We start from the raw sequence: 15,251 nt of genomic DNA on the forward strand, positions 1-15,251 counted from the left end.
GCTCGGCTTGGCCATGCCCCCATGTGGAGATCATTGTTAGTGATACTCGATCCGGATTAGATAGCTCTCTGACAATTTAAAAATTGACTTTTGCTTTATTTCTAGAGTTTAAGGCTGCAGAATTGCATTTTTATAGTTTATTATGTTTTGAACAAAGATTTCCTTGTCACTATGTTTTCCTCCATTTCTGTTCTGCCTGGCGCTGTTTTAGTTTGGCTGTCTTTTAAATCTTCCGACAATCATTTGGTCAAATCATGGCATTGTGTTCTTTGAAATGGAGCATGTATATTGCTGGCTGTTTTTTGCCAGTCTGATATTGCTTCCTCAATCATTCCAGGTTTTCCGTTCTAAGGGGCATAATAGATGACAAAGTGTTGTGGAAGGAGTTCATATTAATACGGTTCCAGTTTCTTTAGTTAATCTCTGGGTGAGTGGTGATTTTAGGTTGGGCAGGCTCATCTAGAGTGAACCTAATTAATTGGCGATCCACCCACATACACTGAGTTATGGAGAGATTGGATATGGTGAGATTGATGGACCAAATCTGGTCCAGGGTGTGGCCTTTATTGTGAGCCGGGTCAAATATTTGTTGGGTATGGTTAAGATTGTGTAGCATGCTTGTCAGATCCCAGGAGTCTTTGCAACCCTTCTCTTCATTTGCCCAATAATTCGGGTCTCCGAGAAGCAGGATTTGTGCATGGTCAATAATCAGTGAGGATATGTTGTTAGCCAGGCATTGAGGAAATTCCTGCATGTGATCTGGCGGTCTACATAAGGACACACACCATCGAGGCGGTGAAAGAGTCAAGTTTAATTATAATGTTATCAACTGACGGGATTTCTAGTGGGGTAAGTTTAGTGAATGTCAGATGTCTTTTGATTACTGCAACAACTCGTCCCCCTTATTCCCCGATCGTCTATTTGAATTTAAAACATAGTAGGTTTCTGGCAAAGCTGCTGATATGTCTTGGATAGCTTTGTCCGCTAACCCTGTCTTAGGTATTAGCAGAATGTACTGTGATTCTGTGCTTAATAGATGGAATATCTCTAACTGATGTTTGGCTAGGTATAACGTGTTAAGATATATAATGGTGAGACTGTTGGTTTTATGTATGGTGGGAGTGGAGGCTGTGCTATTGATTGTGGCTGTAATATTGTTTGGGTTGTGCTTTGTTATGGTCATGTTAAAGGAGGCATTATAAAGACCTAACAATTAAAGTCTATGCTCCACTTAGGATTCCAATGACTTAGTTCGTGAAGAGAGGGGTTTTAATTCATGAGATGTATAAGCCAGGTTCTGGCATAGTAACTGGCCCCGGACGGACGTGGACAGGTGCAGATGGGCTTTCCTTTGGTGCTCCAGCGGCATGCCCGCTGCTCATCCGCACTGCCACCAGTGTTTTAAGGGCTCCAGAGCTCTTGCTAGCTCAGCCCTCCTGTGTACTGATTTGTTCCACAAATCCAATCAGAACCAGACTCAGAGTGTCCTAATGTAGTGAGCATTTGGCGTGCTGTAATACGATTTCACAAATCTGATTCAAGTTCACAGTACTTTAGTTTTAAAAAGATAGATTTTTAAAGGTCAAATTCACAGTGCTTTAATTTGCTAACAAACCATTTTAGTAGGCAGAGATGTATATTCAAATGGTTATTCATGTTTCTAGAGAAAGTGTCCAAATAAAAACAACAATTTCAAGGATTTAATTTTTTGTATGTTTATAAGTGATCATATTTTAGAGTCAGTTCACTTTCATTGGGCGGTTGTCTCTTTGTAAATAAATCATGCAAATCACACTCTTTTGAAGATGACAGTTGGATGCTTGTTTTCATGTTCATGTTTCTGGCGTTGACACCAAGATTCATATACGTTCCAGAGGACTCAATCAGTGCCACACAGTCTGAAAAAGACAAAAAGGCATTCATTAACAATGATACGGGTCTTTCATTATGTTGCCCCAACCACCAGCAGTATAGTGTTAAACCTCTCCCTGTATTCAATTTGCTCTAGCTTGTCCTTTATGAGTATACTTCAGTGCAAATTCAACTCTATTACAACACAAAGGGTGAAAGTCATCAATCACTTAGAACTGGTTTGTGCATTGTGCCTCAACCCTGCAGCCAAGGGGTTGCATTCAAAGTTTGCAGAAAATAAAAAGTCATGTTGTCACCATAGCTGTGACTAAGCATTCATTGAAGAAGTTTCTGAGTGTTTGAGGGGCTGAGAAAGAGGAATTTCTTTCAAAATTATTTGCTCTATTGGTCACACGTTTCTGAATACAGTCATATTTGCCATTGTTGGGCTAAATATCAAGGAGCTTATTTATGAGAGGCTTACAGCACCAGGGTGACACTTTGTTTTACGCTTCGATGGCACAAATCTCTCAATCATATCAATGAGGCGATGGAAAGACCTACTGTGAGGCTTTGCATGGCCTTATTGATATGGAGTAAGTCAAAGCAGCACAAGTTGCTGCCTTGCCTTACTCTGCATCAAGGAGGCATTCCATAGGTGTTGCAGTGTGTTTTCCTATGCAGCACCAATGAATTTTGACGCTGCCCCATATTTACTTTAATACATAAACCTGGGGCAGCACAAAAATCTTACATCTCCCGAGAGCAGGCATAGCAAAGAGAACTATTTTTATTTGTCCTCAGTTTTTACAATTTTCATGTGTAGTGCATTCTGCAGCACACATCGAAAGAGGTAAATGCCTCTCTGGTTTGTTTTTGTGCAGGAAGATGCACCTTCCTGCCCAAACATAAACCTTCCTGCAATGGAACGGTGAATACGTTAATGCTTGGCAGCAAATTGTATGCCAGCGCAGGGGGAAAGGACAGGAATGCAGTGAATTGCATAAATATGTTGTGTTCCGGCCCTTTCATATTGATGTAGGGCAGCGCAGTAAGACCTTGCTGCCTAGCACCAACATATGCAGTTTTGCCTCTTGGCGCAAGGGTGCCTCCGTTGCAGGCAGGATTGTTTTTGTGTAGTATGGGGCACAACAACTATCCTGAGAAGTGTTCCCCTTTTTCTATGTGTGCAGCAGAAAGCAGCACGCATGGAAAGAGAAAAAAAGAGGAAAATTAAAATATTTCTCCTCATTACGTCTGCTCTGGGAGGAGGAAGGTTTTGGCTCTGTCCCAGGTTTCCTTATTTACGTAAATCGGGGGCAGCGTCAAAATCCATGGGTGCTGCATGGGAAAACTTACTGCAACACTCATAGATTGCCTCCTTGACGCAGAGTAAGGCAAGGCAGTGACTTGCGCTGCTTTGTCCTACTCCATATCTATGGGGCCATGCAAAGCCATGCAGAGTGGCTGTGCGTCAACGCATTGATATGATTGTGAGGCTTGCACTACCATAAAGTCAAAAAAGTGATGCTCCGGTAGCGCCCCCAATATGCCCCGAAATGTTTGACAATATTTGGTAAATATGTTTTTCTGTTTTGTCAAGTTGAATTTATAGTATGTAGCAGTGATTCAACATAAACACCCACAAATATATTTAGCCAGATTGAGACAAACTGAAAAATCTGTTTAATGCCCATCTGAAGTGCGCTTCTTGATCTAGTTAGTGCATCTGAGTTCCTAATTATTTCCTCTCCGATGTAGGCCCTATGGTACTCATTTGAGAGTCATGCAAGAGAGCCAATAAATATGTGACTATTGGAGATGGATTTGAATAACTGCTGGCAACTAATCGAAAATCTCTAGCATCTGTGCAGCTGTTTGAGACAGGTTCCGGAAGCACTTGTATTCGCTAAGGGAGAATGAAAGTTGGTCACTCTGCCCGTTGAGACTAAGGCGTAGACATCTCAGCAAATTGTTTAGAGGTCTTGGATGGTGGTATTTCTTACATTGTTTTGGGGTTCAGTATCTGCACAGAGGGAGGATGCCTGCAACTTCGAGTAACCCTGACAAATAGATTGCCTTAATATTTAGGATTTTTTTCAAACAATGTGAATGCTCCTGAGTTATATGTGCATAGGTTTTGTAATAGTGGCCGTGGACTTCCGAATATCTGTATCCAAAGGGCAGTTCTTGATCCCTTTTAATGCAATCATCTTTAGGGCTCTCTCAGGTGATTACAAATATCTTTTGTTGAAAACCAATTAGAGGGAGTGCAATGACAGCCCAGTGCCTCACTTCTTTCTTCTATCCAGGTCTAGTCTGAGGCAAATACGCACCATTTCCTGCAAGAGTAGCCCCTAGGGCCTGCAGAGGCAGTTGCACAAAGGGGAAGGCTTGGGCAGAATTTCGATTACACCGGAGTAATTAGAGTAATTTCAATTTTGGTATTACTCTCTGTTGTGGAATTACCAATAATGATGTGATTACTCCTGCTTCCATAGCTAAGACTAAATTAGGAGAAACAAATCCTACTGCAAGAGCACGTTTGGAGAGTGGCCACCTGTGCTCACTATTCGTGTTTCTTACGGCAAAATGCATCCTTGTGTCCACTTTAGATGTGGGGGGGCATTTTGCACAATAAAAAGAGTGCTAAATGCTGGGTGCAAGTTGAAGGAAAATCCTACCCTAAAAGCACATTTAGCGATTGTTGGACCTGACGTACTTGCCATTGCTTCCCACGAACTTCCTGCCTTCAACCTTCCTGTTGTGCTCACTTTGTTTTTGCTGGCTTTAGGACTCTGCGCAGTTTACCACTGCTAACCAGTGCTGAAGTGCTTTCTCATTAAACATTACAACAAACAAAACACACAACAAACAAATGATGGACGGAATGCTGACAATGCAAACATTCTCCCCCAGTCAAAAGATCTGGGTTAAATCCATCTTTCTTTTGCCCACTACGCCACCCCAGTGTAGACATGGCCATATGCAAATCAGTCTTGACCCTGTGCCTCATGGGAACAGTCCAGCCCGAACTGCCAAGCCATGTCTTCCCTGGACCGGAATCAAGCATCCTAGGACCGGTTTCTGGCTATCAGCCGTCATCAGCCAGGATAGCTTGACTCCAGTGGCGTAGTGAGCACGGGTCCCACGTCTGGGAATACCCATCCCACTTAGGGCGAAAAGCGTTACAACAAACAAATGATGGACGGAATGCTGACAATGCAAACATTCTCCCCCAGTCAAAAGATCTGGGTTAAATCCATCTTTCTTTTGCCCACTACGCCACCCCAGTGTAGACACTTGTCACCCCGAGTGGGAAGGGTATGCTCAGACGTGAGTCCCTTGCTCTCCATGCCACTGGAATCAAGCTATCCTGGCTGACGAGGGCTGAAAGCCTGAAACCGGTCCTAGGATGCTTGTTTCCAGTCCAGGGAGGACCTGGCTTGGCAGTTCGGGCTGGACTGTTCCCATGGGGCACAGGGTCAAGACTGATTTGCATATGGCTGGGTTCAAACTGGAATGGCATGGTGAGCAAAAAAACGATGGATTTAGGCCCAGATCTCTGTACTGGGGTGAATGTATGACATTGTTCTGCATTCTGTCCGTCAATTGTTGTTTTTGCATTTGTCACCCCGAGTGGGAAGGGTATGCTCAGACGTGAGTCCCTTGCTCTCCATGCCACTGGAATCAAGCTATCCTGGCTGACGAGGGCTGAAAGCCCGAAACCGGTCCTAGGATGATTGTTTCCAGTCCAGGGAGGACCTGGCTTGGCAGTTCGGGCTGGACTGTTCCCATGGGGCACAGGGTCAAGACTGATTTGCATATGGCTGGGTTCAAACTGGAATGGCATGGTGAGCAAAAAAACGATGGATTTAGGCCCAGATCTCTGTACTGGGGTGAATGTATGACATTGTTCTGCATTCTGTCCGTCAATTGTTGTTTTTGCATTTGTCACCCCGAGTGGGAAGGGTATGCTCAGACGTGAGTCCCTTGCTCTCCATGCCACTGGAATCAAGCTATCCTGGCTGACGAGGGCTGAAAGCCCGAAACCGGTCCTAGGATGCTTGTTTCCTGTCCAGGGAGGACCTGGCTTGGCAGTTCGGGCTGGACTGTTCCCATGGGGCACAGGGTCAAGACTGATTTGCATATGGCTGGGTTCAAACTGGAATGGCATGGTGAGCAAAAAAACGATGGATTTAGGCCCAGATCTCTGTACTGGGGTGAATGTATGACATTGTTCTGCATTCTGTCCGTCAATTGTTGTTTTTGCATTTGTCACCCCGAGTGGGAAGGGTATGCTCAGACGTGAGTCCCTTGCTCTCCATGCCACTGGAATCAAGCTATCCTGGCTGACGAGGGCTGAAAGCCCGAAACCGGTCCTAGGATGCTTGTTTCCAGTCCAGGGAGGACCTGGCTTGGCAGTTCGGGCTGGACTGTTCCCATGGGGCACAGGGTCAAGACTGATTTGCATATGGCTGGGTTCAAACTGGAATGGCATGGTGAGCAAAAAAACGATGGATTTAGGCCCAGATCTCTGTACTGGGGTGAATGTATGACATTGTTCTGCATTCTGTCCGTCAATTGTTGTTTTTGCATTTGTCACCCCGAGTGGGAAGGGTATGCTCAGACGTGAGTCCCTTGCTCTCCATGCCACTGGAATCAAGCTATCCTGGCTGACGAGGGCTGAAAGCCCGAAACCGGTCCTAGGATGCTTGTTTCCAGTCCAGGGAGGACCTGGCTTGGCAGTTCGGGCTGGACTGTTCCCATGGGGCACAGGGTCAAGACTGATTTGCATATGGCTGGGTTCAAACTGGAATGGCATGGTGAGCAAAAAAACGATGGATTTAGGCCCAGATCTCTGTACTGGGGTGAATGTATGACATTGTTCTGCATTCTGTTCGTCAATTGTTGTTTTTGCATTTCTCATTAAACATCGCAAAATTATCTTACACCCAATTGGCACATTTAATTTACTTATAAGTCCCTAGTAAAGTGGAACGTCATGTATCAGGACCTGTAAATCAAGTTTTACTAGTGGGCCTGAACCACGAGCTTTTACACTATCTTGTTTATCCCTTTAAACATGTCTTAGGTTTTCAATTTCAGCCTGTGTATGCAATTTCAACCTGCCATTTCCATTTCAATCTGACAAAATAAACCTTTTGCAAGGCCTAAACGTTCCTTTTTGTAATACATATAAGACACCCCTAGGGTAGGCCCTAAACAGCCCATAGGGCAGGGTGCAGGGTATTTAAAAGGCAGGACATATATATGTCCTGGTAGTGAAAAAAAAAAATCATTGCTGCAAGGCCTACCTTTCCCATAGGATAATAGTTACATTTAATGAGAGATAACTTTCGAAAAGGAACAGGTAAAAAGTTTATTGTGTTTGGAATAGTAATGAAAAACTGTCTTTAATATTACATTCGTATTTTACATCACAATTGTGAAAACACCAACTTAGAAAAGTTGACATTGTTCAGCCTTAGTCATTTAATGCCTGCAGCCTGGCATGGGTCACCTGACTGGTTGCAGATGGACTTTCAGTATTCCTCCCACACATCTACACACAAATCAGAGCTTAGGTGCACCTGTATGGCCAATCACTGGCAGGATGCGAGGGCAGAGCTGAGAACTGCCCCACTTGCACTTGAATAGGTTGTGTCCTACTTCCAAACAAAGGATTGCATACCTCCTGTAGTTAGTATGGAGCGAGGGCAGGGGAGGCTAGATGACTGGACACTTGAAGGGAAATTGACTAGAACTTCCCCCACTTCAAAGACAGCACCAGGTACAAATATTGGACCTCAGACTCCAACTCTTCAGAGCACTTTTGTACTGGTAGAAGACTTGGTCAGGAAGAAGGATTGTTGTGCTTCTGAAAGGACTCCGACTCTGCTGGACTGCTTCACCACTGGACTGCTACTGTGTTGGATTGTTGCCCTTCTGCCCTCTTACCTGGGGAAGAGGACTGGACCTGCACATTGAGCCAGGATCAGCAGAGTGACTCCAAGAGCTAGTAGGCTGGCCTCCTGATCAGAAGCCTCAGGGACAGAGAAATCTTCCAATAACATTGAATGCAGCACATAGACTATTCCAGTTATGAGTCTTACCCTCCCAAGTCATGCCACCCCAGTCCTGGACCCAAGGGAGTGGGCCTGAAGCTGCCAGTTTATCTGTGGACAGAGCAGAACCGAGCCATTTCCTCTGCTGCGCAGCACAATCTTCAGCCCATCAGAACTGCTGCTGTTTAACACATCTCATGCAAGACCATCCACAGTTGGCGCTTTTTACTGTTTGGCGCTAATTTTACCAAAACCTCTAAAATTGCATACATCTAGCTCTACTTATTGGATTTTTGTTGTTTTGATCTTGAATTATTTATAACATTTTGATATATTTTTTTAATTGGTGTGATATTCCTGTATGAAGGGCTGTATAAATACTTTACACTTCTCCTCTAAGTTAAACCTGACTTCTTTGTGGCATGCTACTAGAGGGTTGAGCACAGGTTAATTTGGGGTGTGCTTGTTACTTCACCCTGGCAAGGATTGTGGTTGCTGCTTAAGTAGAGTCTCACCCTCCTCAATCAGTAGCACAATTTCTTTAATTGGTGATCAGCAGTAAGGATTTGGACTTGTGTACGTGCAATGCAATACAGTGATTTTTTTGTTACACTGAAAATCTCAGATAAATAATCTGAGACAGTTTCAAGTTTTTTACATTTTTCTTGATTAGCCTTGTGCTTTTTCCAAACGTACCCTTACTCTACCTGACGTGTAAGCCTAGAATCACACCTGTCAGAATAGATTTTGACCTTGCCAACCTGGATGCACACACCAAAGCTGAAGTCAATGAGTTCTAGCGGGAGAGGGGACTTCCAGCTAAGAGCACCACCAGAAGGTTGGAGATACAAAAGGTGCTGAGTGCTTGGGTGGAAGTCCACCCATCACTAGCTAAAGCAGAGGATGATAACTATGAGGTAGAAGAGCAAATGGAAGACCTGGGCACAGGTCTTGAAATGTAGCACCAAGCAAAGGGAGATGACTCAGTCCCTTCCTAGGAACTTCCTCCCAGAGAAGAAGGCGCCGTATCTGTACAAGCTTGTCCCCAGAGAAGTTGTTAGACAGGAAGGCAGAGAGGGAGTTTAGGCTGCAGATAACCCAGTTTAAGATATAGAGGAGAAGAAACAGGCCATGGAGGCCAGAAGGAAGAAAGCTGAGGTTGAGAGAGCCTTGTCAAGAGAAAAGGCAGAGGTCCAAAGTACCTTGGAGTCAAAGAGGCTAGCATGAAGGAGAGGAGAATGGACCTTGAGCTAATTTGTAGACAGCTGGACATAAGAGCTAAGCAAGTGACTCCAATATTAATGGTGACAGGATAACCTCAGTACCCTCTGGAGACAGTAGGGTCCATATTCCTCGCGCCCCCGCCATGCACAGTTTTCACATCAATGATGTTCAGTGATATTATCAATGCTGTCATAGAAGATGTTATGAGTGATTTATCATGTGAGGTAATAACTAATTTATGAGGAGGGGGCAAGTTATAGTTAGAGTTACCAGAGAGTTTAAAATGTTACATTTCCACTAAAATCGTCACATAACTATAACCTTCATTTTTTTTTACAAGTCCTAAGATGGCTGCAAGCCATATCATTGTTGTCGTGTTGGCAGCCAATCAAATCTCAGGTGGACTTCTCTCGGGTCCCCGGATCCTCCAAAGCATGAAATGTACAGAGTTTAGGGTGATCAGTCAAGCAAGGGCAAAGAAAAGGGGGGGTCTCTGTTCATTTTACTGTAGGAAATGTAGACACTGCTACATTCCAAACTGCCGAGCTGATTTACACCTGATTTGACAAAAAACACTTTGTCCAGAAAAAGTGTATTTTGGTGTACATCCGTTCAGTAGTTTTGCAGAAGTGTACGTTAAAAACAAAATTGTATATTTCACATTGCAGAGTATCCACAGAGCTGACTTATCTCAAAGTGAGATTTTATTGGCTGCCACCAGCTCAATCAGCAAGTGATGGCAGCCATCTTATGACTTGAGATTTGTTTTGAGTCATAGAACAGGTAAACCGAAACATGAGGGGGAAGGTTAGGATTAGCATGACCCCCGGAGGCCAGGTTGTGGGGTCCCAGAGGGGCTCGGAATGGGCCTGAAACCTTTTAAATGTTTTTTTGCTGTGAATTTGTGGAGGATGCATGAATCCACAGCATTTTTTGGGGGGGAAGCAATATTGAATTTTTGGGGGAAGGGGGTGCGTTTGGTCCCATATCCCCAGGCCTGAAATGGGGTCCCCAGGGCTCCAAGTATTTTTTCCGTGGAGGGGGACATGCAGCTCCTTCCTTGAGCCTCAAAGGGCCCCAAGGACCTCATACCCTGGGGTCACCTTACATCCTATGCCCAGGGGAGTCCACCCAAGGACGCAGCTGATCCCCGACCTACAACGGGGTGGACAGGAAAACTTGTCTCCACTTGGCCGGAGCATTTTTAAAACTCCAGCCAAATGAGAGCAAACAAAACTCTGATCTCAGCTTAAAAATGCTCCTTCCAGCTGGTAGCAGACTTTTGAACTGTACCAGAGCACCCCCCTTTGAGCAGAGTGTAGGGCCTCTGGGGTTGGGGTCTCCTGGGCCCAAAATGGTGCATGCAGAGGGGCGCACAGCCCTCCCTTTTTAGCAAAAAAGGCCCTGAGAGATGCGGTCCCTAGGGCCTAATAATGGTCAGGGAGGGAGGGCACACAGCCCCAGCCCTCCTCTACTTGGCCTGGAGTTCCAAGGACCAAATAAGGCTCAGGGGATCCGGACATTTCACTTAACTATTACATTACTTTAACCTTTGGAGAAATGTTTAAAATTAAAAAAAACAGCCCTTGTCCTCAGGGCCAGGATTTACTTAGATAGGGGGCAATGTGGCCCCATTTCCTTTTAAAGTATACAGGGCCCTATGGGTTGCAGTCCCCAGTGCCTAATGAGGCCCAGGAAGGGGTGCCAAGCACCCAAATCACCTTACAAAAAGGACTCTAGGGGATGAGGTTCCAAGGGACAGGCCCTATGGCCACCCCCACCACAACTGGTGGAAGGTTGTGCACACCATTGGGTTGGCTGCTAGCAAGGGATGGCTGCAGAGCCTGGCCACAGGCCAGATCCTCTGGCCAACCCCTGTTTAATATGACCAAATGCTCTGCACAATATAGGGTTGGCTGCCTTTAGTGTGGTTGTCCACACGGGGTTGGTCTGTGGGGTTTGACCAGCCCCCCAGTGTGGGTTTGGATGCGTGCAAGTGGTTGGCTGTAGAGTCTGGCCGCGGGTTTTGGATTTACACATGGTAATTAACTATTACTTTCCATTAAAAAAACTAGAAATTTAATGGGAAAAAACAACGATCAAGTAACAATGTAACATTTTAATATGAAAAAAACACTGAAATTGATCAGTTATAGTTACGGTCATTTCAAGTAGCTATAACTCACTCCCTTGCCATGCACTGCTAATTACCCCACTTATCACATCACTCATGACATTTTTTATGACATCACTGCAATATTTACAATGACACTATTGATTAGGGACATCCTTCATTTGAGAGAGGGGAGTTACTCACCATACTACACTCTACTATGCACACTCGTCATTTGAGAGAGAAGCCTGAAAAGATAGGCCAGTCCAACCACACACTCTACTATGCACACACGTCATTTGAGAGAGAAGCCTGAAAAGATAGGCCAGTCCATCCACACACAATCTACTATGCACACACGTCATCTGAAAGAGAGGTCTCAAAAGAGAGGTCAGTCCCTCCAGTACCCTACTACGCACACCCGCCATCTGAGATAGGGGTCTGAAATGAGAGGCCAGTTCTTCCCTGCACCCTACTATGGATACCCATCATATAAGACAAGGGTCTGAAATTAGAGGCCAGTCATTCCCTTTTCACTACTGCGCACACCCGTCATTTGAGACAGGGGCCTGAAATTAATGATGTGTCACTTCCCACACCTTACTATTCACACATGTTTTTCAAGAGAGACAGCTCAGTGAAGAGGCTACTATGCACACCGATTATTTGAGAGAGAGGTCTTAAAGGAGAGGCCACTTGCTCCCCATAATCCTACAGTCCATTCATACACACTACCATGCACATCCATCATCTGATAGAGATATCTCAAAGGAGAGGCCACTTCCTACCTACACTCTACTATGCACACCCGTGATCCAAGGGAGGGATCTCAGTGGAGAAGCCAGTCCCCACACACACCTTTCTATGCATACCTGTCATCCGAGTGAAATTAGTTTGAAAGAAAAGGGTAGTTCCTCCTAACACTCTTGTAAGTTCACTCATTATGCCAGATAGGGTTTCCATTGGAGAGGTTATTCCCTTCTATATACTACTATTTCCCTACAGTACAGTACTGTTGCTGTTGCTGTCTCGCAATAGTCTTCCAAAAGTAGAATGCAAAGTTCAGGGAGCGTAGCTTGCTGCATGAGGTTCGTTCAATCTCACAAGCATCTCACAAGACTCACGAGACTCGCACAGATAATTACTAGGCATCCCACTAGGTGTTTTACGGTCCTCCAAGAGACTTGTGAGATTGTATGGGAAGAAGTAGAAAAAGAAGGGCCTGGGGTAACCAATAGTTAATAGTCTAATTACATAGTTGAAGAAATGATGTGATGTGATTGGCTGCAGAGGCAGATATAGCTTGGATTGTCCTTGGTACTTTGAAGGAGAAGGAAGTCTGTTTGAGTTGTGCTCAGCAGATGTGACCTAATTTGGAACTGAAAGAGACAGCGCCAAGTTCAGGTATGTAATAATATATTTTATGAAATTTATTGAGAAGTGACAATGAGTACACTACTGTTGGTAAAGATTCTACACAAGGTTTACTGAGTGAAAAGCTGTTTTAGAGGTGTAGATTTATAAATATATCTTTTAAGAATGTAGAGAGATAGCTGCACATATTGCACATTGTGTTAAAAAAGGAACTGTTCAAAGTGTGTGTAGTTGTAAGTAAAAGAAGTAGTGTTTCTCAAAGTATAATACAAAGAATCTGCAATCTGTTAATTTAAGCCCTAGTGTTTTTATTAATCTTACTGCATATATAACTTATCTCCATGAGATGTTTGAGTGGAGATATTGCTATTTGTAGTGTAAACCATCATGATCACTGTTAGGAAAGATTTGTCAAGAGGAATGTGTCACTTTATAAATGTTTTGTGAAACAGGTTTGATGGCATGTTATAAAATCAAGAGAAAGGAATAACAAGTTAGGGTGTGCTAGATATAAATATGTGACTGTGAGTGAAAGATGTAGAAAAGTTAAGAGAATATAGTAATACATCACTGTTATGAATTATTGACTACAATGTAAGTTTTTACTTTTCTGGTTATGTTGTCTTTTTGTTGGAAAGAAATGGCATACACAGATTTTGAAAAAGAAACATAACATGCACAAAATTATATGGTGGACAAAAAGAAAAGTTGTGCACTTTTCAAGAAACAGGAAAGAATAATTGTGTGTAAAATCAGGAAAAAAACTTATTAATTGGATAAGTTATTATGTTCTTATTGCCAACCTTGTCCTGTGCAGGTCACCCTGTCCTGAATGAAAAAAATATCTTGTTGCATAAGCAGCAGAAATAGAGCCTAATTAAGTGTAGTAGGATTATTGTGTTGTTCAGCAGAAAGTACCAGAGCAGCCACACTGTAGCCAGGTTAAAAAGAAGTGAATGCACACAAAGGATTCTCCAGTTCAACAGCTCGACCTAACTCAGTCCAAGCTATCCTTGGTGAACTCCTTTTAAAAAACCGTAAGCATAAAACATTTAGCTGAGACCTTTTTACCACCTGGCCTCATATTAAAAAATGCCATACCAAGGATTATTTGGCAGACTGAGGTGGTTGAGGTGCTGCAACTACACCAAGCTGCTGATGAAGACAGCATAAATATTTGAAGTGAATTGTTTTGTTAGTTTTACTGTTGTTTAAATAGTTTTTTTAGAGAGCTGTTTTGTCATTCAATTATGTTGTTGTGATAAAAATCCTTTAAAGTTACTACTGATTTGTTTACTTAATAGTTGTTATTGAATGAATATTATATTATAACAGTGCTGTAATGTTGATAAAAACTGCAAGTTCCATCTTCAGATGCTCCTGCATGTATACATCTATACTGTACTATGCACAGCTTTTATGCTACAGAGAGATGTTAATGGAAAAGTAATTTATTTGAATACCCTAGTTTGTTGACTTGTATTGCATCAGTGAATCTCAGTACAGAGAACAGTTCATGTCTGTACTGTCGTATAGAGACCCCTCATACAAGAGAGGGCTTGGCACAGAGGCTTCAACACACTGCTATACGCTGTTGCAGATGTGATAGTGGAGAAAAGTTTTAGCTGAAAGTTCTATCTCTGGCTACGCCCTACTATACATTCCTGACCTCATGGGGAGATGTTTGAGTGAGAGCTGAGTGTGCCACTCATTCAAACATGCACACCAGTTGTCCAAGAGACAGTTCTCAGCAGGGAGGCTACTTCATTGTATTCCCTACTATGGACATTCATCACCATAAAGAAAGGTATGAGCCGAGAGAGCAGTCTCTAACCACAGTCGACTTTGCACATGTCTTAGTCTGAGGCGATATCTGACTTGCCAGGGCAGTGTGTGTCCATACCCTAGCCTCTATAGCTGTTATGTAAAATAGACTTCTCAGCATAGAGATCATTTCTTCCCACACCGCCCTTGTACATCTGTCATATTGGGCAGAGTTGTAATCAGAGTTAAGCCTTTTTTCACACCCAAATTTGCACACCCATCATCCAAGAGACATGTTGCAGGAGAGGTTCAATATTCTCTCTACATTCCACTATGCAGACATATCATACAAGAGAGATGTGGCAGCAAAAAAGTTGGTTCGTCCCCACAGTTTACTATGTGTACCTGTCAGCATGGAAAGATGTAGAAGCAGAGAGGTATGTTTTTCTCATACTACAGACACCTCTCACTCCGGGGAGATGCTTTAGCGGGCAGGTCAATCCCTTTACAGACAGTACTGTGTATCTCTGTTGTTCTAGAGAAAGATGTCAGCAGAGAGGCCACATATTACCCGCACCATATTCCGCATCCATATTGTCCTGGAGATAGGCGTTAGTAGAGAAGACAATACTTCTGTACACACTACTGTGCATGAGTGTCATTCTGAAGAGAGGTGCCAATGGAAAGGTAAATCTATTCCCACATGCTAATATAGATATTGCTTTTCCGCAAAACACTGCTTTGGCGAAATTGTATTTTAAAAAAAAGGGGGTAGAGGAGTGTTAGAAAAAATGCACGGATTAATTTATACTGGTGAAACACACCTGAAAACAAGTGAGGCCACTTCTGCTCAGGCC

General features: G+C 43.6%; 1 protein-coding gene across 1 annotated transcript in view; it reads right to left on the bottom strand.

Moving 5' to 3' along the window:
• Window positions 1–1,699: 1,699 nt before the first annotated feature.
• Window positions 1,700–15,251, bottom strand: part of LOC146854039 (echinoidin-like) — a 199,564-nt gene continuing 186,012 nt past the window's right edge. The window contains exon 7 of the mRNA XM_085650488.1: window positions 1,700–1,898. Coding sequence (XP_085506614.1) covers window positions 1,880–1,898 — 19 coding nt within the window. The 3' untranslated portion in view covers window positions 1,700–1,879. The remainder of the gene's footprint in view (window positions 1,899–15,251) is intronic.

The sequence above is a fragment of the Triturus cristatus genome, chromosome 4_1 (assembly GCF_964204655.1).
Source record: "Triturus cristatus chromosome 4_1, aTriCri1.1, whole genome shotgun sequence".
Taxonomy (NCBI): domain Eukaryota; kingdom Metazoa; phylum Chordata; class Amphibia; order Caudata; family Salamandridae; genus Triturus; species Triturus cristatus.